Source organism: Phocoena sinus, chromosome 18 (assembly GCF_008692025.1).
Source record: "Phocoena sinus isolate mPhoSin1 chromosome 18, mPhoSin1.pri, whole genome shotgun sequence".
NCBI classification, from domain to species: Eukaryota; Metazoa; Chordata; class Mammalia; order Artiodactyla; family Phocoenidae; genus Phocoena; species Phocoena sinus.
In genome coordinates this window covers 26,210,369-26,234,998 of record NC_045780.1, presented here as the reverse complement: position 1 = coordinate 26,234,998, position 24,630 = coordinate 26,210,369, and the positions used below count along the sequence as shown (strand labels likewise).

The 24,630-nt window shown below is 44.0% G+C and overlaps 1 protein-coding gene across 1 annotated transcript in view; it reads right to left on the bottom strand.

The window, feature by feature from the left end:
• The window catches only part of LOC116742939 (protocadherin-8-like), a 46,612-nt gene that overhangs the window by 2,992 nt on the left and 18,990 nt on the right, over positions 1-24,630 (bottom strand). The window contains 1 exon segment of the mRNA XM_032610894.1: positions 7,627-7,714. Within this exon segment, the coding sequence (XP_032466785.1) occupies positions 7,627-7,714 (88 nt within the window).

Here is a 24,630-nt window from a genome sequence, read left to right as displayed (position 1 = left end):
TTTGGCAGTGGTGATAGGAAAGATGAAAGAGGAAAAAAGAGACAGACAGACCAGGTAAGAGGTTATTGCAGTGGTCCAAGCGAGAGATGGTAAGATCCTTAACTGTGGACAGAGAATTAGAAATGAAAAGCAAGACAGAGATTTGGGAGAGAAATCTGAAGCCGAATTTAAAGAGTCTATTGGAAATGAGGGAAAAGGGCAAGGTGACTAACTTGGGTAGAACGGGCGGCAGGGGCGGTGATGTCATACCTTAAGAGTCATAATGACTTTGGGTTCAGATGTGATGAGCTTGTAGGGCGTGTGGGACATTCGCTGGGAAACTAAAATTAGAATTCTGGAGGTCAGGCGAAGAGCTGATAGTACAGATTTGATCCTAGAAAAACATCATCTAATAAGGGCATGAATCTTTGAGTGTTTTGTTCACCGGTACATTCCACGCCTAGAGCAATGCTTGACACGTAGTAGGTGCTCAGTAAATATTTGTTGAACAAATGAATGAACTTGATGATCATCAATCTGTGGGGGTAGCTGAGTGCACTGGAAGTGGGTGAGATTTCTGACAGGGTGGAGCGCAAGATACAGTGCAATCAAGAAGGGCATAGTAAGTACATACAGGATAGTTTCAGGAAGCTTGCTGTGAAGAGAAGGAGAGAGAAAAGGGCTGTCCCTTGAGGTTTCTTTGAGATAGGCACCACGTAGGGTTCATTCATCAGTGACCTAGCAACCACAGAATTCCATCAGATAGTTCAAATAAGAGACTTAAGGATGAGGCTGCTTGTAGAGGTCCAGGCACAATAAATCGGACCATGAGGAGTGGCATGGCACCAAAAGCTGAAGCAGCCGAAAGCCACTGACATCCCCTGATCTGAAGGGGCAACAGGACGAAATAGCGTCGCCAGAAATGGAGCCCTGAAGCAGGAACCATCAGGCTGGAGCTGTAGTGGTGGAAGAATAGAGCCATCACCAGACCGTGGTGCCAAAGCGGACACTCAGCGGGGGAGAAAAATCCTCATCTACCCTTTCTCCCACCCTCTAATCTCTTGCCAACACGTCCCATTGGCAGAACCCAACTTGTAACCAAAGGGCAAGGGTGGGGTTAGCCTCCTTGGGGGCAGAGCAGTACTGGGAAGGGAAGAAATGGGACCTGGCAGGAGAGGGGGGCATGCTAGGCGTGATGGAGAGTTACCAGCACAGAGACTGAAGAAAAATAGCCCGGAAAGATGGAGAGCTTGTAGGTACCGTTAACGCATGGAGATACTTGCTGGAGTTCGGGGACCTTCCTATGAGGTGGCAGAATAAGGAGGGCAGGTGGTCAAGATAAGGGAGATTTTGATGACACCAAGCACATGACCCTCCTAAGTGCTCTTCTCCAGACTCTAGAAGTAACTGCTGCACTGAGATCTCCCTCCTGGTGTCCCAGATGACACTGATACTGTGAGTTAAAGGCATGTGGTTCAACTGGCTCATTTCAGGCTCCCCTCTGGGTGTATTCTTAAAAGGCTCTCCTTTCCTCTGATACCACTACTGCCTGCTATCTCTCTAGAGCCCACACATGCTGTATCTTCAGAGTGAGACAAGGAAGAAGCAGAAACCTCCAAAAGCACTTCTGCCACTGCAGATCTTAAAGCTGAGGTTCTACTAGCTTTAAGCTAGTCGATCCACAGCAAACATCTGTCTGAAGCCCAGAATGCCAGATGTGGAAACAGGCGCCCTGCTTCAGCTGCTTTAGATGTCCTGACAAGAAGGCTAGAAAATCATTGTATCACCATTCCTCATTTAGGGATGCAGGAACTGAAGCCGAATATTATTAAGAAAGTTGTCCAAGGTCACCCTTGAACAATCTGGCTGCAGAGCCCTTGCTTGGAGTCCTTTCTTTCATGTAACTCATATTTACTGAGCACCTAGAATGTGCCAGGTACAGCTGTGGACACTGGGAAATGAAAAACGAACAAGGCAGACAGATTCCCCCTCGTTCCCAGAGTTCACAGTCTAGGTGGGGCAGACAGACTGCAAGCACAAAAGCAAGCATAAATCAATGTGAGCTTCTCCGATAGTGATCAGGCTCTTTTCCCAGAGCCTTGCCGGAGCCCTTGGACACACTCCGACGCCGAACTCCAAATATCCATGATCACAACACAGAACCCTGATTGTTAAGAAGGCAACACACCCACACAGCAGGCCCGTCTGCTGTGTTTGCGCTGCACCTCCCCACCAAGCCCTTGAAACGTGTTAAATCATCACTGCCATTCCACTGCGAGCACATTTCTCTTTTATTTTAATCCTATTATAGAAGTTTTGATAGCAACCTGCTGTTAGAGTACATCTAACTATGTTAAAGCTCCCCGGGCCCTGAACATGAAAGAACATCCTCAGAACACACGCTAGGACAGTCTACCTTGTTAGCATGGAAATGAAAATAAAAAGAGCTGCTCTGGGGCAAAGAGGTGGAGGCAGGTGTCCTAACACCAACACTGAGGACCATCTCTCCTCGTTCTCGCCTTCATGCTTCGGGTGGTGGAGGCCGGATGGCGAGGATCCTTTTCTGTATTCTGCCCGGTGCCTGGTGCTTGGTTTCAAGCCCTGATGACTAGTAACATAACTTGCAACCCTTGTAGCTAAAGGTCATCTCTGTTGCTTTTATGCCCGGGTTGCTTTTTGGTGCCAGGGAATCAGTAGCCAGGATAACCTACAGGTTCCCTCCTGAACTTCAGTGGTGTTTCATTAATGAAATGGAAATATATATAATTTAAATATGCAGGCTTTATCTGCAATTATGCAAATAGGAGCAGCCCCGGCGTGGCCCGAGTAACAGCTTCCCAGAGAATGTTGCGTTCACAGTCCTTAAATGAAGTTCCACTTGTGGATTGCCACAGGAATGTGTATTTTGATTAATTATTTCACTCCAGAGAATAACAATACTCAGGTCACCCTTTCTTGGCAGTACAAATTAGAACACATCGAAGGCACCAGAGCCTTCTGGGTCTCAGTGTGCGTGCACAGGAGAATACAGAATGGATGCTGTAAATAAAATTAATAATTGAAGTCCCTCTGAATATAAGATGGATAGACTTGTTGGTGGTGGTGGTAGAGGCGACAATCATTAGCCAGCCTTCACGTGTTCTGAAAGGCCAACCCCTGGGAAGATGGTATGTAACAGTCAGGTTCTCCTGAAAGGATGATGCCTTTTTTTAGGATGTTTTGGGCCCGTGGTCCAATGTCAGGTCTCAGTGTCTGTTCAGGAGTCAATATAAAGAGTTAGAATCATTAACATCTTCTAAATATTGTTTATGGATTCTTTTTATACTAAGAACAAAAGTTGCACCAAGGAGATAAGAGCAGATTGTTCTCAAGAGAGTTTGGCCAAATCATCTCCATATAAGTGTGGGTGTGTGTGTGTGTGTGTGTGCGTGCAACCACAAGATTCCTCACTGGTATGGGAGGATACAACTCATCCCCTTAAAGAAAAACATACTGAGTCAATCCCTCAAACCGGGTGTTATATATTTAACTGCCACCCAGGCATGTGGCCTTCAGAAAGGACCCTGGCCTCACCAATACATTTGTCATGAACACAAGACCTGCATTTGCTCATTCGAGGCTCTCCTGCCGATGGGAGCATCTATTTACTTAATGACAAGCTCTCACTACTAATTGCACTTCAGGGACCCTGGGCTAAGTGTTAGTGATTCCAGAAGAAAAAAGGTATGGCCCCTGCCCTCAAGGAGCTCAGAATGTAGTAGAGGAAACAAAACACATGCAAGACCATAATACACAATAGAAAACATAACTGCCCTAATAGGTTTATGCAAAGAGTCACAGCAGTTGAGAAGATGGAGAATTATTTATAGCTGGAGGAAACAGAGAACTCTTCATGGAAGAGGTTGTATTTTAAATGAGGCTTGAAGAATAGATGGGATTTAGACATTGTTATGGACTGAATGTCTGTGTCCCCCGCAAAATCATACGTTGAAGCCTTAACCCGAACCCCCCATGAAAGCATTTGCAGGTGGGGCCTTTGGTGGATAATTAGACGTTGATGAGGTCATGAGCGTGGGGCTTAGTGTCCTTAGAACAGGAAGAGCCCAGAGCTGTCTCTCTCTCTCTCCACCTTATGAGCACACACAGCAAGAAGGCAGCTGTCTGCAAGTCAGGAACCAAATCTGCTGGACCTTGATCTTGGATTTCTCAGTCTCCAGAATCGCAAGAAGTAAATATCTATTGTTTAAGGCACCCAGTCAATGGTATTTTCTTCCATCAGCCCTAGCAGACTAAGACAGATGTGGACAGTCAGGAAAATGAGCATCCCAGGAGAAGGACCAACGGAAGCAACAACCCAGAAATGGGAAAGTATGGGGCAGATTCAGAGAGCGGTTCAGCTTGTCTGCATCACAGGACCCGTGAAGCCTGGTAATCAAAGAAGCAACTGGGAAGGTAGATTGGGGTCAAATTGTGATAAGCCACGAATGCCAGGGGAAGGCATTTGACCCGACCCTGGAGAACGTGGAGCACAGTCAAAAATTATTTCAGCGAGAGAGTAACATGATCAGAGCTTCAACCCCCATCAACTCGACCATATTTTCACCTTAACAGGTAATGGTGGCAGCGAGCTGGCCCCAGAGTGCCAAGCTCAGCTGCGTAAGGTCAGGCAGGGGGTTTCTTGTGTCCCCGCGCCTGAGCCAGGAGAAATAACCGCTTATTCAGGCTGTCAGTCACTGAGTCCCTCAAAGCACCCTCTGCGTGGGAACGACAGTGAACACTTCTCCTACTCAGTACTTAGCAGCAGGATTTGCCCTGCCCCACAGCTGTCATCCGGGACCAGGACAAAGACGAAGCTTAAGAGGATCTGAGAGAGGAGTCTGTAGACGTTCCCATTTTTACTGGCTGTTTCCGTGAGCTTGGCTGACCGTGCTGGTCAATGCTGATTTTTTTCTGCATGAAATAGAAAAGCAGAACTCTGTTGATTTTGTGTTTTATGGCTGACCGTGCTGGTCAATGCTGATTTTTTTCTGCATGAAATAGAAAAGCAGAACTCTGTTGATTTTGTGTTTTATGGCTGATCGATGGGGGTCAGAGTGAGGGCTTTGAGACATGCCGAGGGGGAGGAACCGTGCTGCTTTTGATGGCCTCATTTGTGTCATGTCTTCTTCTGGGAAAGAGGAAGGTCAAGGTGAATCCCTCTCTCAGACTCAGATGACTCCGGCGACGTCACCCCTAGGCAGAAGAGGCAATGGCGCGGGCGTTTCCAGCCGGGCCGAGCGAGGCGAGGTGACATTTAAGGGCTTTGAAGAAAAGCTGCACTTTTAGCAGAGGGACCCCAAACTGCACCTGCGTTTCTGAAGGCTCTTCACTTGCTTTTTATATCCTTGCCGGCTGTCTCTGGAATTGCTGAAAGGTGGAAAATCTGCACATTTCTTAGGCATTTGGAAAGACAGCCAGGACAGGGAAGAAAGGTGTGAGAACGAGGCTCTCCAGGAAGCAGGCCTTCAGCCAATCCTCATAATCTTGAGTTCTGTAATACCATCACTAATAATAATTGCTGTTAAACAGCCTCTGTGCTAAATGCTTTACTTATGCCCAATCGCATTTGATCCTCACAAGAACCTCTGAGGAAGTAATGATTGCTTCTATTTTATGGAAGAAATCGAAGCTCTGACAGATTAAGTAGCTGGTCCAAGGTCACACAGAAATAAGCCACAGAACGAACGTGAGCCCAAACCCTACGCTCTTAGTAACTGACTGTGATGCTGTCTCCTCCGCCTTACTCTTCTCACCTGTGTTATGGGGCTAACCGTGATAAGGATCAAAACCAAACTCAGGAAAGAAAAAAAAAAGAACCCAAACTCAGCCACAATGTGTGTCAACAGGCCTTGCCAACCATGAAGACTGGCAAATATACACCACCACTGCCCCTGAGTCCACTCTGCTCTCTTCTGTTAGGGACATGTAGGATTTAGATGCGAATGTGCTTCCAAAAGCCAAAAGGTGTTACCAACTGAAGTGTTAATATCATGAGCATTTCAAGAGTTGGGGAGCTTGTCCGCTATATGATATGCAGAAGTCAGGGAAGCAGGGAAGCAGGAGGGCCTACCCTGGGATCCCCAGAAAACATTTGACTAGGTAAGGAGGCTAAACGGCCTCATAAGCAAAAGCAAGAGGGAAGAGACACATGCAGAGATCCATCTGCTGCATTTAACAGACGGAGCAGAGACAGCATCGCCCTTCCCTTCCGCCAAGGGAAGCTTTTTCCGTTGTTCTGCCCCCTGCGCGCTTTGCATGGAAAAGCAGCACAGTGTGGACATCACTAAAAGTGTCATGACTGGAGGCTGAAATGAGACACTGATCGTCCAATTAAGCAACAGATTCCATAAACAAATGCAACTCATTCTGCCTGCAGCCTGACATCGCTGCCTGAGAACCTCTGCTGAAAATGATGTGTCTGCCTGCGTTCTGCTTAAGCTTTCGGATGCCGGAGAGCCCCACTAAGTCACGGGGAAAGAGGTCTGCAGATGGCTTGCTGCGGCCAAGCAGCAGTGAATGAGCCCCCGCCCCAAGCATCAGCCCCCTCCCCGCCCCCAGAAAGCCTCTGAATGTCCCAGTTGCTGTTAAACCGCCATGGCTACAAAGCCACCGGTGCAGCCAACCGGAGCAATGGCCTCCCGAAAAATGACAGATTTAAAGGCAGAAATACCGCGCACTTGCTGGAGGCGAGTTATTTTAATATAATGCCGAGATGACAGCTCTCCACATTTAATCATCAGACTCCAGATTTTTTTGCCACGACATTAGAATCTCTCACAATTTGGGAGAAGGCTTCTTTTCCACCCATGCCTGACAGTTGCATGTTGGCAGGAAATGTCTGTAAACTTCTCCAATTATTTTTAATAAAATGTAAATGATTGTCTGCATAAGCCCTCTCTTTCCCAGCCGCTCCCGCCCACAGCCAAGGGTAGCAGTTGGCCATGCCTTCCGGGCAAGGCCTCCGTGGCTTCGTAGTGTTCCTCGCGGTACTAACTTGCCACTCAGAAGGCTTGCCTCTCTCTTTGTCACCTGCTACTATGACCATTTCTTTTTTAATGGTGTCTGTGATCTGCAGCTGTCAGAGAGACTGTGCATTTGATTATCTGCTCCTAAGTGGACTGAAGCAGCCGGATGCTTCCCAATCACAAGCTCAGCTTCGTCTCAAGGTCTGGCAGCCATTGAAAGGGACATTTGCATAAGTCTCGAATTTGCTAATTCTTACAAGGTCCCCTAAGGTAGGTCTGTACCGTTCTCACACCCGTTTCTTCCTAACGGATGAGAAGCAGGAAGGGTGACACATTATATCTTAATTAAAGATACACAGCATGATAGGAGAACAGCCAGGACTCATACCCAGTGCAGAAGCGACTGTGCATTTCTTCTTTCCCCAAACTTTCAGTGGGTGTCTACCATCTGGAGGCCCTGAGGATGCAAAAATAAATAAGACACAGGTCCTTCTCTAGAGGAGTTAACAAGGTAAAAGAACAGACAGACAGGTGAATAGATAACGTGAGCACATGTGAAAGGCAACACAAACCAGGTAAGCTCGAAGCACCATGGAAACGCTTCCATGACTTAGTGTGCCTGTGGGGTTGGGTGCAGACTCACGGAGACGACAGCTGAGCCGCGCCCTGCAGGATGCTCAGGTAGGCAGGGGAGGAAGGCTTCTGCCTGCTGACAGATAGAACCACACAAGCTAAAGCAGGAGACATGAAATAGCATGGAGTGTTTCAAAAGCAGGGCATCACAGGAATAAAGACGCAGACGTAGAGAATGGACTTGAGGGCACGGGGAGGGGGAAGGGTAAGCTGGGACCAAGTGAGAGAGTGGCATGGACATATCTACACTACCAAATGTAAAATAGATAGCTAGTTGGAAGCAGCCGCAAGGCACAGGGAGATCAGCTCGGTGCTTTGTGACCACCTAGAGGGGCGGGACAGGGAGGGTGGGAGGGAGACGCAAGAGGGAGGGGATATGGGGACATATGTATATGTACAGCTGATTCACTTTGCTATAAAGCAGAAACTAACACACCATTGTAAAGCAATTATACTCCAATAAAGGTGTTAAAAAAAACAAAAGCAGGGCATCTTTAGGGAGGAAAGAGTCCAGGCCCCTGAATGGAGGGAATATCCGGGAGCTCAGCTGGAAAGGAGGATGGCGATCAGAAGATGGATGGCTTTAGTGGTTTTCTAGTTACTGCTGATCTAACGCCTGTCCCAAAGGAGGCTGGAATAAGTTCTTGTATGTCAGCAACCCTTCTCCCCTGCCCCAAGAAAGGGCAACCCAACCCACGGGGTGAAGTCGCTACTATCCTGTGTGATAAACCAACCAGGGTGCCTTCAAAGGGCAAAACAGCCACTGAGACTAAGGAACCCACTTCTGGCACCTGAGTAAACAGGAGAGGACTCTGCTTTCCTTAGAGGAACCTACGGACACTCAGCCTCTTCCTGGGCTCTGTTCAACAATTCCTCACCTGCCCAATAGTGCTTCGTTCACCTTCATTCACAGCCTTCTCTTTAACTGGAGTGTGGGCCTTTCAGAGAGAACGGGGCTGTCATTAGTACCCCGCCCTCATCTATCACCTGAAAGAGAAGCGCTGATATGCTTCCAAGGAAGCAGTGCCCGGAGCCCCCAGAGCTGCCACTTCCCTCCCATCTCATTTTCACCTCTTTCTGAGGTGCAAAAGCTGGGATTTGAGAAGCGGTGCTCTTGATAATAACAGAAGGCATTTTGCAGATATGGGTTAGCTTCTGGAGTGTATTCTGGGTAAACAATTAGTGCTTCTTTCCAGCAGCCTGGGCTCCAAAGCTCCACTCACGAGAGACAAGTGAGGGGTGTTTGAGTCCTACTAAGGATGTCTCCAGAGATTAGCAACATTCCCCGCTCTGTCACCAGCCATGTTTGACACTGGATACCTCGCCCAGCACCCCCGGCAGTGATAATGGGCAATTCCCGTACGGGGCCCGCTCAGGATGCCTGGGCAGATCCTTGCTTTGCAAATGCAAAATAATGTTCCCAGCAAAGCACACGCCCGCTTCTGGGCGATGTACATGATCCAGCTCTACAGCCTCTCGCACCTGTGCTATCTTTGCAACTTCCCTTCCTTCCCTTTCGATGTGCTAAACTGAGATATAATCGAAGCTGAAAGAACCCAACTCTTTTACATGCGCTCCACTTCAAAGGAAACATACAATCTCGTGAGGTGACTGTATTTATTCTGCCACAGTTCAGTACGAGCACCACCATACCACCTCACCGCAGGTTCCAAGTGACAAATTTTGAGGGCTATTGAACACGCTGAACGTTTTCAGAGCAGATCCGTGGAAAGTTACTTAGCACAGCTGTCTCGGTAATTGTGATACATTAGAGGAGTGTGTGGTGCTCGGCGGCCTGGGCAGTGGGACAGCCTGGGCTTGGGATTCGGCACCACAATCTGTGAAGCCAGCAGGGAGACGGCTGCCTTACGAGCATCCCGAGCCAGGGTTTGCAGCTTAATCTTACTTGGTTCAGTGGATTTGTTTCCCCCATCAGGAGGTCACGAAGAGAGAGCGGATAGAATCCGTGCTACGGTGACGCCTTTGAACCAGCCTGACATGCCTATCAAGTGGGCTGCCCCCCGCTGACATCCACGTGTCTGGAGAGTTGAAGGCAGGGTATGTGCACCCTCCAGAGTTCTTCTTAGTCTGGAAGCAGCTAGAGTGTTTCCCCTCAACCACCTTCACGGCCCCTACCCCCCATGCCTGCACCCTGCCCTTTGGCTTCACGATCCGACATATCAGCCAGGCTCCTAGGCATAAAAGGGATTTAACATTCCAACACACACAAGTTTTTTCCTTTAGTTCTTCATTCGGCTATGCATGTGTGAATGCCCTTGTGCTCCCTAATTGACTCAGGGAAGGGCCTGGCATGGGATAACAATAACAATCAAAAGTGACCATATAGCCCATGCTTACTAACTATGTGCCAGGCAGACACCAAGTGCATAATTTGTAATTGCCTTTTTACTCATAACTACCCTGTGATGAAGCTACGATTATTATCCCCATTTTGCAGATAAGCAAACTGAGGTCAGGAGAAATTATTAAGTAGACATTAATGACTGCAAAACTGTGTGTTTTTATAACGATACAATGACAATGGTGGGAGTGGCCAGAGTTATTAAAGGAAATTATCTCCTGGAGCGGAGGAAAGAACTCAGATTGCAGAATCAGAGAGTCCTGGAAATCCCAACTCCACTCCTTACGACCTGTGAATTTTATACCATTTTCTAACGTATCTGGGCTTCAAAATAATTACATCTATGATTGATTTTTGTAAGCATTGCATATTAAAAAATATATGATGGCTTAGCACAGAGTAGGACCTCAAAACTACACACCTGTCCCTTTCTCTGTCCCTATCTCAGTCCCACATCTCATGAGCCACAGTCCACCCCGCATCTACCAGGCATACGTTCCAAGACCCCCAGTGGATGCCTGAAACCACCGGTAGCACTGAACTCTACATATATAATGTTTTTTCCTATACATACATACTATGCTAAAATTTAATTTATAAATTAGGCACAGTAAAAGAATATCTGAATTGCCAGCATCAGTACTCTTGTGCTTTGGGGCCATTATTAAATAGAATAAGGGTGACTTGAACACAAGCCCCGGGATAACAGAGACCGTCAGTCTGATAACCCAGATGGCTACTAAGTGACTAACAGGCAGGACAAAGCGATGGTTCACGTCCCAGGTGGGATGAAGTGGGATGGCTGGAGATTTTATCATGATACTCAGAACAGCAACTTAAAACTTATAAATTGTTTATTTCTGGAATTTTCCACTTAGTGCAGTTGCCTGTAAGTGAAACCACAGAAGGTGATACCCTGGGTAAGGAGAAGCTACTGTATTGCCTGCTGAATTGCTTGTGGTAACCCAGAGTCACTTTATGGTTATATCTCATTATTAAGATGTAAAAGTGAAAGTGGGGCAGGGTGGGGTATGGGTATGGGCAAAATGCCTTCACTCATCTCTACTCAGAAAGGGCATAAAATAAGGGCATGAATCAACAAAATGCCTAGAATGATTATCCGTGCATAAAAAATATTTACAGGGGAAAGCCTTAATTAACCAGGACCCAGCTATGGAATCGGTTAGCTAGTATTTCTTCTCTCTTGGCCTAAAGAACCATGAACCAAGAACAACAAAACAAACTTTCCAAAAATAGAACAGAACTAAAATAGAATAGAACAGTCTTAAAACAGCTACTTCCTAAAGTAATGAGCTCCCTGTCACTGGACATATTCAAGCAAAGGCTGGACAACCAACTGTAAGAGATGTTGTAAAGGAGATTAATGCATAAGCCAAATGTTTGATGAAGTCAGTGATTTTCAAACTTTTTAGCAGCAGAACATAAAAGAGATAAAAGTCGAGCCGCTTGGGGTGAAGAGAGAGGGGAAGCTCTGATCCCTCCATGAAGGTGCCGAGGAGTCCCTGTGAAGTCTTAGGACTCAGGAATTAAGCCAATAAGAAAAGCCAGCATTTGCAAAATATCTTGCAGTTTACAAAGTCTTCCTGTGCATGCAGGTTATCTTTCAAGAGTATGTTACAGGTGAAGTTCAGACTAATACACATTGTGCTTTATGGGAGTATACACTTGATAGCCCAAGTAAGGTGAGTGTGACGTGATTAATTTGTAAGCAGAGGGATATCTTGCGGGGTGGGGAGGGGTGCGGTGCATTTTCATTGCAAACCCAAAACAGGGAGAAGTAGTCTCCTAAAAAGAAAGAAGAATCTGGAGCCAAGTGACAGCTTGGCACTCAGCTTCCATATAGGCGAATGTTCCAGGCCCTGGGCACTACCAGAGAAGCGTGGAAGGTACAAAGCCCTAAGGTGAGAAAAAGCACAGACAGCGGCTTCTCTGGTGGCACAGTGGTTAAGAATCCGCCTGCCAGTGCAGGGAACACGGGTTGGATCCCTGGTCTGGGAAGATCCCACATGCTGCAGAGAAACTAAGCCCATGCGCCACAACTACTGAGCCTATGCTCTAGAGCCCACGAGCCACAACTACTGAGCCCACATGCCACAACTACTGAAGCCTGCGTGCTCTAGGGCCCGTGCTCCACAACAAGAGAAGCCACTGCAATGAGAAGCCCGTGCACAGCAACAAAGAGTAGCCCCCGCTCACCGCAACTAGTGAAAGCCTGCATGCAGCAATGAAGACAGCCAAAAAATAATTTAAAATAATAATAATAAGCACAGACAGAGGCTCCAAAGATTCCAGGATCCAAGTGGGCAGGGAGATTGAAATCATTAAAACTAAGGATAACATCTAGATTTTTGGCTTCAGTAACTAAGGAGTTGGTGGTTACATTATTGACATAGGAACAACTAACAGTATCAGTGGAGGGGGCGTTAAGAATTCTATTCTTTTCTTTTGACACTGAAGTGTTTTATTTAGATTGTTAAAACCAGAAATATAAGATGAAGAATTCTATTTTGGAAATATGATAGATCAGATATCTATTAGGTACTCAAAAGTATAAATGATATAAGATTCTTTCTTTCTCTTTCAACCTACTTAGAGGCCATCTTCCATAGGATGGCCTCCAAGAGTCTTCATTTTTGGATGCGGGATGAAACAAAGGATCCACACGCAAAGTGACTCTGAAATACACTCTGGCCCCGTAGCCGAGCTCTTCCTATAGACACAGGTACTAACAGGGGATGGAATGGAGGCTTAGTTGAGGACTTGAGGTTGCTGAGTACTCTTACAGCTGTGCGATTCATCAGAGGTTCAGTTTCAGGGGGATCATGCTAATCCCAGGGCTGCTAAACATCAGGCAGCCCCCTACTGCAGCCGTGAGGCAAAGTTGGTAGCATGCTCAAAAGCAGCCATGGCTTTGTTCTTACAGAAAAGTGTCATAAGCTCAGCTCATAAGACTCATCCTCCATATCCTTTCCCATTGCTATTCATGCGTAATTGAGCAGGGTGCCGGGGACCGTCTGCCTAACCTTGAGATGATGATGCAGAGATGCAAACACATCCCATTAACACATAAACCCAAACTCGTCACTTGGAACATGGAAAACTGCCTGCAAAAGGGTCGAGGGATATGTCTTTCTGACTAAGAAAAAATGTTATTTGAGGTATTGGGAGCAAGGTATATGTGTGGAGTGTTGCAATATTCCCAGCATTGCCCCCGACCCCTGTTTTCTTTATGCTCATTTTCAGGATGTGAGTCCATATGAATGAAGAGCCATAATAGAAGCCACTGATGAAGGAAGATTGGTGCTTCTAAAGGGCATCACCCCCAAGAAGCTCTGAATTAAATACAAGGGAGGAAATGAACATTGGGGTGCATGTATCTTTTTGAATTATACTTTTCTCTGGACATATTGCCCAAGGGTGGAATTGCAGGACCACATGGTAACGCTATTTTTAGTTTTTTAAGGAATCTCCATACTGTTCTCCATAGTGGCTCTACTAATCCAGAGAAAACTGTAATTCAAAAAGACACATGCACCCCTATGTTCATAGCAGCACTATTCACAATAGCCAAGACATGGAAACAACCTAAGTGTTCAACAGATGAGCGGATAAGGAAGATATGGTACTTATGTACAATGGAAATAATGCCATTTGCAGCAACATGGATGGACTTAGAGATTATCATACTAAATGAAGTAAACCAGACAGAGAAAGGCAAATATCATATGGTATTGCTTATATGTGGAATCTACAGAAAGAAAAAAAGATACAAATGAACTTATTTACAAAACATAAAAAACAAATGTATGGTTACCAAAGGGGAAAGGGAGGGGAGGGATAAATTAGGAGTTTGGGATTAACATACACACACTACTATATATAAAATAGATAACCAACAAGAACCTACTATATAGCACAGGGAGCTATATTCAATATTTTGTAATAAAGCTATAAGGGGAAAAATCTGAAAAAGAATTTATATATATACGTAAATATATATTATTGAATCATTGGCTGTACACCTGAAACTAACACAACATTGTAAAGCAACTATACTTCAATTTAAAAAAAATAACAAGGGAGGAAAATACTGTACTTACTCCATTCTAAGAGAATAAATTGACCAGCCTGTTGAAAGACATAATCCCCATTCATGTGAAAGTTGCAGACACGTATCTTCATGGTTATCTGTGGTTGATTTGAAGTTATTTATCAAACCAAATCAATCCAACTGATAACCAGACTACTTCTTTCACCAGAAATATTTCAGATTTCTTTTCTACTCTCTTTCAAGATGTAAGCTCCTTAAACTCCTAAGTGATCAAGTTCCTCATGACAGAGGATTATTAATTCTGATCCTTTTACAATTTGGAACTTCAATGAAATCTTCCCATTTGTCACCTCTTTAACCCAGCACAGATTTGACACCTCTCAGATTAATTTTGGTGATGAATCCGATTTCAAAGAACATTCATCCAAAGTTGAACCCATGCACCTGCTAATGTATTTCTGTACTTTTACTAATAGCTTTAGAGAGCTTTTTAATTTATATTTCACTGTATATTAAGATATCCTCCTTCAGTTTGCCTGCATCTCCGTGAGAACATTTTTCATATTTCAGATTGACACCAAACACTAGAACTAAATGGATGAGATAATTTTAAATATTATGCAAATACACACGCAGGTCAGGTATTTTAATATTTTCTCATCTCTAATTTATTTCTGTACTTGTTGAATGTGGCTTCTCACATGTCCTTTTAAGAATCTTCTTAATTTTAATGACATTTTAGAAAATTATTTAAGTCTGTTCTGTGTGTAGAAGTTTTTATGAAATGGGAAAAGACCATGGGGGTAATGAAGTAGAAACTATTCTGGCTTGGAGTTTTTAGCACAATAAGGACACATAATGCTGCTATCAGTATGTTCACTGATCTTGGGCAAATCACTTAACTTCTATGTAAAATGGATCGAATGATGCTCATCTCATCACCACCCACCCAACTCTCCCAAGACAAACTTCAGAGTCATCATCTCTTCAGTCCTTATCCACGTGGATCAATGGAGCCAAGGGAGAAAGATGCTGGGGGATCTGGGGCAGGGGCGGGGGCGGGGGGCGTTGAGGATGGGACACATTATTAGCATCCTATAACTTCTGCACAAGAGGAGGGGTATGTTTCCAAGAACTACTCTTTGAGTCACAGTAAATACAGCCTTTAAGTTCTCTACCAGTTCTCCTGTCCCCACTATTTTTCAGCTCTACCCACATTACTTCACCCTTATGGTCCCTTTCCTGGCTCAAGCTTGTATCACCCTGATGGCTACCTCAGCTTCCTACTTGGTCTTCCTGCCACAACTCTCTTCTCCTAAAACCATCAGGTTCCTTCAGACCATTCACCTGCCAACAAACAAACCCACCCTTAGTGGCTTCCTTCCCTACAGGAGAGTCAGTTCACTTCAACAGTAGTTTCTTGAATATCTCCCAAATGCCAGGAACTTCTCAGCTACACCATGAAAGACCTTCAAAAGCTGCTTGCTGGACCAAAGTTGAGAACCAGATGCACAGGCACAAGGCAGACACCTGCTCACCAAGTATGTGTTTTCATTAATTTATACGTATTCAAAGATTTTTTTTTAATTGACAAAAGAAAGGGGAAGAAAATAGTGCATTAATAATGGTGCCTGGGGCTTCCCTGGTGGCACAGTGGTTGAGCGTCCACCTGCTGATGCAGGGGACACGGGTTCGTGCCCTGGTCTGGGAAGATCCCACATGCCGCAGAGCGGCTGGGCCCGTGAGCCACGGCCGCTGAGCCTGCGCATCTGGAGCCTGTGCTCCGCAACGGGAGAGGCCACAGCAGTGAGAGGTCCGCGTACCGCAAAAAAAATAAAACATAATGGTGCCTGTGCAATAGTGGAAGAGAAAAAGTCAGAGGAGGGAATGAGATGGCAAATCTCTTCCCTTTATGAGCCCTAGTGAGGGAAGAGTTTAGGATATAAGCTGAAGTGTGTTCAGGGGAGTCTATAAGATTCTGGTCTTGAGAAACATAGCCCCATAGACAGCTCTCTCTCTCTCTCTCTCTCTCTCTCTCTCTCTCTCTCTCTCTCTCTCACACACACACACACACACACACACACACACACACACACATTCCCATGAAATGGAGTAGAAAAGACCCTGCTCTATCCCCACTCCCCATTCCCAGTCACAGATCATGGGACAGGTTTGTGTCCCTGAGAGTTGAGGGTGGTTACCAGCCGAGGTGCCCCAGCTAGGCAGAATGTTTTGATGGAGGCACGGTCAGCGGTGGAAAGCTCAAGAAACCTTGATGAGAACACCAGAGCATAAAATGGAAGCAGCTGATCCTGAGTCCAGATGAGATAGATGCCTTGCTGTGGGGGAGGGGGTGCTCAGAAATACCTGGGGGAGACTTTGGGCATATCCTAAAGGATAAGATAGCAGTGAAAAGCCCCCAGAATCAGGACAGTAAATGCTAACACGACCGCATTATACTCACCAGCAGGTAAGGTCTGGGACATCCCCGTGGGAGGATCATCTTCCTCCACACGGCATCCCCAGCATCTTGTGGATAACCTGTGTCCCAGGGACCCGGACCACTGTGCTCACATGCTTCTGGGTCTTCTTCCTAGAGCACCTTTCCCTTCCTCTGTGGCTGGTGACATCCCACTCAGCCTACAAGGTACCTCATTTGCCAGCTCCTCCATGAAGTCCTCCCTCCACCCCATATCATCACTCCTCCCCCAAAACCTCTAGGCAGAATCACTCACTCTCTCCACTGCGCCCCCTATCACTTGGTACATACATTGCACTTTTTAATTATATTCTTAGTCACTGTTTTTATGGCTACTCTCCCACTAGGTTCAAAGGCGGAGACCAGATTTATTTCAATGTTTTATGCAATCAAAGGGCAACCTGAGGTCTGGCCCTATGCATATCCAGTTTTCCCTACTTCCTGCCCCAAAGGCCAGGGTTCTGCACCTCTCTGTCCTGTTGGTTCCCACATTCTCTTAGGTTAATCCCCACTGGGATTCTTAGCACAGTCACCCACCTCCTCCATGAAACTGTGATGTCCCCAGTGCCCATCCAGTGGTTGTACATGACAGGCACTCAGTAACCATTTATTAAATGAAGGAATTCCTTGAATGACTAAATGACAGAACAAATAAGAATTGGAAAAAAGAATACATGCCATGTTTCTTCTTGGCGTGAGTTTCTGTGAACATTCACAAATAACTAATAAAGTTTCAATGAGAAAAAAAATGTAGTTGTTAAAAATGAATCCCTCTCATCCTTTTTTTTTTTTTTTTTTTGAATTTTTTTTTTGAGTATCTTCAGGGCTTTTATTTATTTATTTTTTTTTTCTTTTTTTTTTTTTTTTTTTTAAACATCTTTATTGGGGTATAATTGCTTTACAATGGTGTGTTAGTTTCTGCTTTATAACAAAGTGAATCAGCTATACATATACATATGTTCCCATATGTCTTCCCTCTTGCGTCTCCCTCCCTCCCACTCTCCTCTCATCCTTTTTTAAAAGCAATTCAAATGCCAGCTTTGTGGTTTTGTCTGTGTGACCTCAGGCCAGTCACTTTCCCTTCACTTATCTGTAAAGAGGAGATTCGTCCCTTGGCTAGAATTTATTGAGCATTCCCTCTGTACAAGGAATTGTGTTAACCACTTTAATTGCATTGTCTCATTTAATCCTCAGTAATTCCATGAAGAGTTTAATTCCATTCAAGAGTTTAAATAATCTGCTCAAGGTCACACAGCAAATAAAGCCCTAGAAACCCGAGCCTAGGTGTTCCTGATGCCGATGCCCAAATGCTCAAATTACCCTGTCTCCTTTAAGATGCCTTCCGTCTCTAACTGTCATAAATTCTATCATGTTAAGAAACATCTACAGCCTCGAACATCATGTGCCAGACCAGTTGTGAGCCCCTTTCCTCCTCCTACAACTAAATAAGTTTGTGAAGAAAACGTATCCTATTGCATGATGTTTGTAAATTAATATGCGGTTTCCTCCTTTGTCACATCAGGGTCACATATGGAACACTAATGTTTCAATCCTTCCTTGAACATGCACTTTGGAACTGCCTGTGCACATCCAAAATGGGTCATTAAAGAGGGAACAGGTGGAAAAAAACCCGTGTGTTCATCGAATAGATAAATGGATAAATAAAATGTGGTGTATACACACGATGGAATATTACTCAACGCTAACAAGGAAGGACATTCTCACACATGCTACAATGTGGATGAACCTTGAGGACGTGATGCTAAGTGAAATAAGCCAGTCACAAAAAAGACAGACTGTATGATTCCACTTGTATGAGGGAGCTTGAATAGCCAAACCCATCGAGACAGAAAGTGGAATGGTGGTTGCCAGGGGCTGGAGGAAAGGGCAATGGAGAGTCGTTTAATGGGGACGGGGTTTCAGATTTGCAAGATGCAAAGTGTCCTGAAGATGGATGGTGGTGATGGCTGCACAATACCGTGAACGTACTTAACACCGCTGCAGTATACACTTAAAAATGGTTAAGGTAGTAAATACGTATTTTACCACATTTAGTGTTTAAAAACATTCAAAGAAAAACAAACAAGTATACCAATTACTCAAAACAGGGGGCGATAAAAGCCACCTCCAAAATTCCTATGATCATCCTCTATTTAGCAGGAAACAGCTATCACTTGACAGAGCTGTGAGAGCTTGGATGAGGGGCAGGGGGGCTTAGACGGGGGATAGATCCTCACAGAAGGAATCTGGGCAGATGCAGGAGCAGCAGGAAGGCCTCAGGGAGGAGGGATTTTCCCAGGTTTGGTTTTTTATGTTGTTTTTTTTTTTTAGAATTAATCAGTTACTGAGGTACCTGCAATATTTAAAAAAAAAAATGTAGTTGGTTCAGGAACTAAATTTTCTTTCTACCTTTCTCTGTTTCTCAGTAAATAACTAGATGTGTGACTCTGAGCAAGACACTTAACCTCTCTGGATCTCCATTTCTTTATGTAAAATGGGAGAGAAGGGGACACGATGGCATTTAATTTTCCTCCCAGCCATAAAATCCTGATTCTATGACAAATTACCTTGTTTCTACTCCCCTCCCGCCGCCAAACCAGCCCCACCACCACACAAAATATAATTTAAACTCATCTTTCTTCCTTCCAATACTTCATATTTTCCTCAGGCAAATTGTCTCATTAAATGGAAAATATTTTTCTACATCATGAGAAGTATGGTTTGGGGGGCTTTTTTTTTTGGCCTAAGATGCATCCTTTTCATTAATACAACCACATACTTTGTGTCAGTTTCAATGATAAAGGGAATCACCAAATTATCTCCCTGCTCACATTCCTCTTCCTCCAAAGTCACCAATTACTTCATTCCCCTGGAGACTTGCTTCAAGAAAGAAGGAGTGTGATAAGATGAAATGTTTTTCTTTCTAAACTCCTTTGTAACTTGAAAGGAAATAAATTGTACTAAGAAATCCTTTTACTTATGGCAGTTTTTGTAACAGAACTAAACTTTCCATGATGAGAAGCCAAGCATAAAGCAGTATTAAATCAGGGTCAAATGTCAATAAGGCTTAGCAAGAGCAAATGCTCAGGGCAACCCCTGAGTACAGCTCTTCTCAATCTGAAGACCTGTGAACTAAAGACGCAAATGATCTGTCCCACATGCTCAACATACAATAATAATACCAGAGTATTATAACAGTGATAGACACTGTCATTCAAAAGTGAGGGTCAGAGGGTCAGGGTGGGGGACATAAGGGAAAATGAGTCACGTAGCAGTCACTGGTCCAAAGCAATTCTGAAATTCATTTGGGCATATATTGCCAGTTCCTTGATTAGGGCTCAGTTCTGGGAGTGGTTTTCTAAGGCTCTCGGTTCTACCCTCTGGAATTTTGTCTCCTCTCCTTCATGCCTACAAAAGATTAGGGACCCAGAGCCTTTCTTCATTTTGAACTACATCCATCCATTATACTCCAAGCTTATGATGCTTCTGTCAATACAATTCTCTTAAAGATCTTTGGGCTTCCTATGAACAGTAGTGGGATTCACTCCACTAGACAACACTCCACTCAGAAATCTTTTTGACGTAGGCCCCAGTCTGTCTTGTGCTGAAAGTCAGGGAGCTGAGAAATAACACCCTTAAGATTCTAAGAAAATTTTTGTCTAATTCTAATGGTCTATAAAGTGCACCCTTAAATCTTTCTGAAATCTTAAAAATGTGCCCTATAGCTGTGCCCTTAAGATAATCTTTATCCTGAGATCAGGTCTGATAGATATTGAGAGCCTTTGCATTATGGAGAGGCTGAAAGTAAGATACAGTTTTATTTTTACACTTAGTAAGCTCTGGATCCTTTATATTTTCTCTAATTTCTGCTTGAAACTGAAAAAGTTCCTTCTTAGTATCTTTCTCTTTCTCACTCTTGTATAATATTTTATCATACATGGTTAAAAATAACCAATTAGCACTTTTGACATTCTTTCTGAAAATCTCCTTATGCAGGTTTGCTATTTAATTAGGTACATTTCCTATTGTCCGTGTTAAGCCAGGCAACAGTTACCCTACGTTTTCTGCTACTATGTAACACGGGTTGCCTTTCCTCCAGCCTCTAGTAATAGCTCCTTCCCTGTCCTTCCAGTTGCATCAACAATTCTTTTGAGGATCTTCCAGGCTCCTCCTACCTCTGAGTCCCAAAGCTGATGCCACATGCTTTAAGGTTTTGTTTCAATCATATCCTACTTCTAGGTATTATTTTCTGTTCCATTTGTCTATTATTGTATAACTGACCACCCCATAACTTAATGTCTTAAAGTAATTTATTCTTGGATCTTACAGCTCTGCAGGTTGACCAACTTCAGCTACACAGTCCTTGCTTGGGGTCTCTTGCACCGTAGCAGTTAAACAGTGGCAGGGCTGAAGCCATTTGAAAGCTTGGCTGGGCAAGATCTCCTAATGACCCATTCACTCTTACATCAGGCATCTCAGATTCTCTTTCTTTCTCTCCCTCTCCCTCTCCCTCTCTATCTCCCCCACCCCTTCTCTCTCTCCTAGAATATATCCTCCAATGCCTCTCCACGTGGCATGATTCTCTTATAGCATGGTGGTCTCAGAGTAATTTCACATCTTAACAGTGAGGTTCTCAAAGGGCACATCCCGAGAGTGAGTGTTCCAAAAGGCCAGGTAAGCAGCAAGACTTATGCCTGAGCCTCAGAAATCACACAGTGTCAAAGCAGATGTGCCCTATTGGTCAAAAGTGAGTCACAGGGCTCACTTTTTTTTTCAAAGGGGCAGGACAAAACTACTAGGGGGCACGATTCATTAAAGGCACACCTTTGGGGACTAATATGGTAAAACCACTGAAAAAGAAAGAGAAAACTCTACAAAACAGTCAAATAAACTATGACATATTACCTTCAAAGGACCAACAAGAGGACTAATGCTGGCTTTTCAAAAATAAAATGATAGCATCCAAAAGATAATGGAATAACATTTTTAATTTTTTAAATTTATTTTCCTTTTTTTTTTTTTGGCTGTGTCAGATCTTAGTTGTGGCAGATGGGATCTTCGTTGTGGCATGCGGGGTCTTTCATTACAGGGGTCTTTCATTATGGCGCGCAGTCTCTTCATTGTGGTGCTCAGGTTTCTCTCTAGTTGTGGCACGTGTGTTTTTTCTTTCCAGTTGTGGCGCTCGGGGTCCAGAGTGTGTGGGCTCTGTAGTTTGTGGCACGCAGGCTCTCTGGTTGAGGCGCGTGAGCTCAATAGTTGTGGCGTGCGGGCTTAGTTGCCCACGGCGTATGGGATCTTAGTTCCCTGACCAGGGATCGAACCCACGTCCCCTGCATTGGAAGACAGATTCTTTACAACTGGACCACCAGGGAAGTCCCAACATTTTAAATTTAAATCCAGTTACTTGCTGAAAGAAAATAACTGCCAACTTGGAATTATATATCTAACAGAAATAAGCTACAAAAATGAAAAAAGTAAAAAGATATAATTTACAATAGCATCAAAGAACATCAAATTCCCAGAACTAAATCTAAACTATGTGCAAGACTTCAGCACTGAATAAGAGATATTTTTTAAAGACTTACAGATCCAGTACCATCAAAATTAAACTTCAAGCCACTGCTTTTACATAATTCACTGGTTCTTCTCATGGAAATGAAAAGAGTTAAAAATAAATGAAGTAATCTAGAAGAACAAAGCTGGGATCTTATTCTACTACATATCAACACCTATTATAGAGTCAGGGTGGTAATGATGCAGGAATAGACAGACTGACCTATGGAACATAATAGAGATGTCAGAAACAGACCCACACATACATGGTCCCCTGATTAATAACAATAGCAAAGAGGCAATTCAGTACAAAAAGATTTATCTTTTCAATAAACAGTCCTGGGCCATTGGATATCCATGTTAGGCAAAAAATACATGACCCGGTTTCTCCTTACTGCTTATAGTGAAATGTGAGAGAAGAGAGATAAATTAAAGGAATTATCAGGCAAAACGGAACCAGAAACTACAGATGTGGAAAATCCTCAGTCTATTCATATTGCCAAAAATGAGAAAGCATGCTCGGAAGAGATCACCACAGGTGTGGCTGGACAGTCACTCCATAGAGAGATTGTCCCACAGCCAGCTCAGAAGAAGCCAGGAATAGAGATGGGATTATACCAGGAGACACACTGCCAGCTTGGGCTAAAAAAACAGATAATGGACAAAAGGAAGGAAGGAAGGCTTTTGAACTTCTGGGATTCTACAGGATGGAACAATAGAGCTATTTGGCTGTGAACATGCCTTATCCCTCAAGAAAAGGGTTGAATGAACCCAAAGGTGATTCAGAGATGGGCAGGACTGCCACTGCCACTGAAGGTCCAGACAGCACCGGCCCAGGGTACAGGGCTGTCTTCTCCTTGGCTTCAGAGGGCCAGGGTGTTGCCACTAGTGCCTCAGAGACAGGCTGCCACCTAGAACCTTGGAGGCAGGGCCACCAGCCAGAGCCTCAGGGGCAGAGCTGCTACCTAGGACTGTGGAAGGGACAATGCTGCCCCAGTGGGCTCAGAGGGAGGAGAATCAAGCCCAAAAAGATTGTTTTCTTTTTCTTTTTAATTTTCATTATTCTTTTGCTTTCTTTTTTTTTAACATTTTTATTGGATATAATTGCTTTACAATGATGTGTTAGTTTCTGCTTTATAACAAACTGAATCAGTTATACATATACATATATCTCCATATCTCTTCCCTCTTGCGTCTCCCTCCCTCCCACCCTCCCTATCCCACCCTCCTAGCTGGTCACAAAGCACCGAGCTGATCTCCCTGTGCTATGCAACTGCTTCCCACTAGCTATCTATTTTACATTAGGTAGTGTATATATGTCCATATATACACTACCACTCTCTCACTTTGTCCCAGCTTACCCTTCCCCATCCCCATGTCCTCAAGTCCATTCTCTAGTAGGTCTGCGTCTTTACTCGCATCTTGCCCCTAGGCTCTTCATGACCTTTTTTTTTTTTTTAGATTCCATATATATGTGTTAGCATACGGTATTTATTTTTCTCTTTCTGACTTACTTCACTCTGTATGACAGACTCTAGGTCCATCCACCTCACTACAAATAACTCAATTTCATTTCTTTTTATGGCGGAGTAATATTCCATTGTATATATGTGCCACATCTTCTTTATCCATCCATCTGTCGATGGACACTTAGGTTGTTTCCATCTCCGGGCTATTGTAAATAGAGCTGAAATGAACATTGTGGTACATGACTCTTTTTGAATTATGGCTTTCTCAGGGTATATGCCCAGTAGTGGGATTGCTGGGTTGTATGAGGCAAGAATATACAGTGGAGAAAAGACTGCCTCTTCAACAAGTGGTGCTGGGAAAACTGGACAGCTACATGTAAAAGAATGAAATTAGAACACTCCCTAACACCATACACAAAAATAAACTCAAAATGGATTAAAGACCTAAATGTAAGGCCAAACACTATCAAACTCTTAGAGGAAAACATAGGCAGAACACTCTATGACATAAATCACAGCAAGATCCTTTTTGACCCATTCCTAGAGAAATGGAAATAAAAACAAAAATAAACAAATGGGACCTAATGAAACTTAAAAGCTCTTGCACAGCAAATGACCCCATAAACAAGTTGAAAAGACAACCCTCAGAAAGGGAGAAAATGTTTGTAAATGAAGCAACTGACAAAGGATTAATCTCCAAAATTTACAAGCAGTTCGTGCATCTCAATATCAAAAAAGCAAACAACCCAATCCAGAAATGGGCAGAAGACCTAAATAGACATTTCTCCAAAGAAGATATACAGATTGCCAACAAACACATGAAAGAATGCTCAACGTCATTAATCATTAGAGAAATGCAAATCAAAACTACAATGCTATATCATCTCACATCGGTCAGAATGGCCATCATCAAAAAATCTAGAAACAATAAATGCTGGAGAGGGTGTGGAGAAAAGGGATCACTCATACACTGTTGGTGGGAATGTAAATTGATACAGCCGCTATGGAATATAGTATGGAGTTTCCTTAAAAAACTAAAAAAGGATTATTCTTGAGCCTTAAGATCTAATGGAATTTTC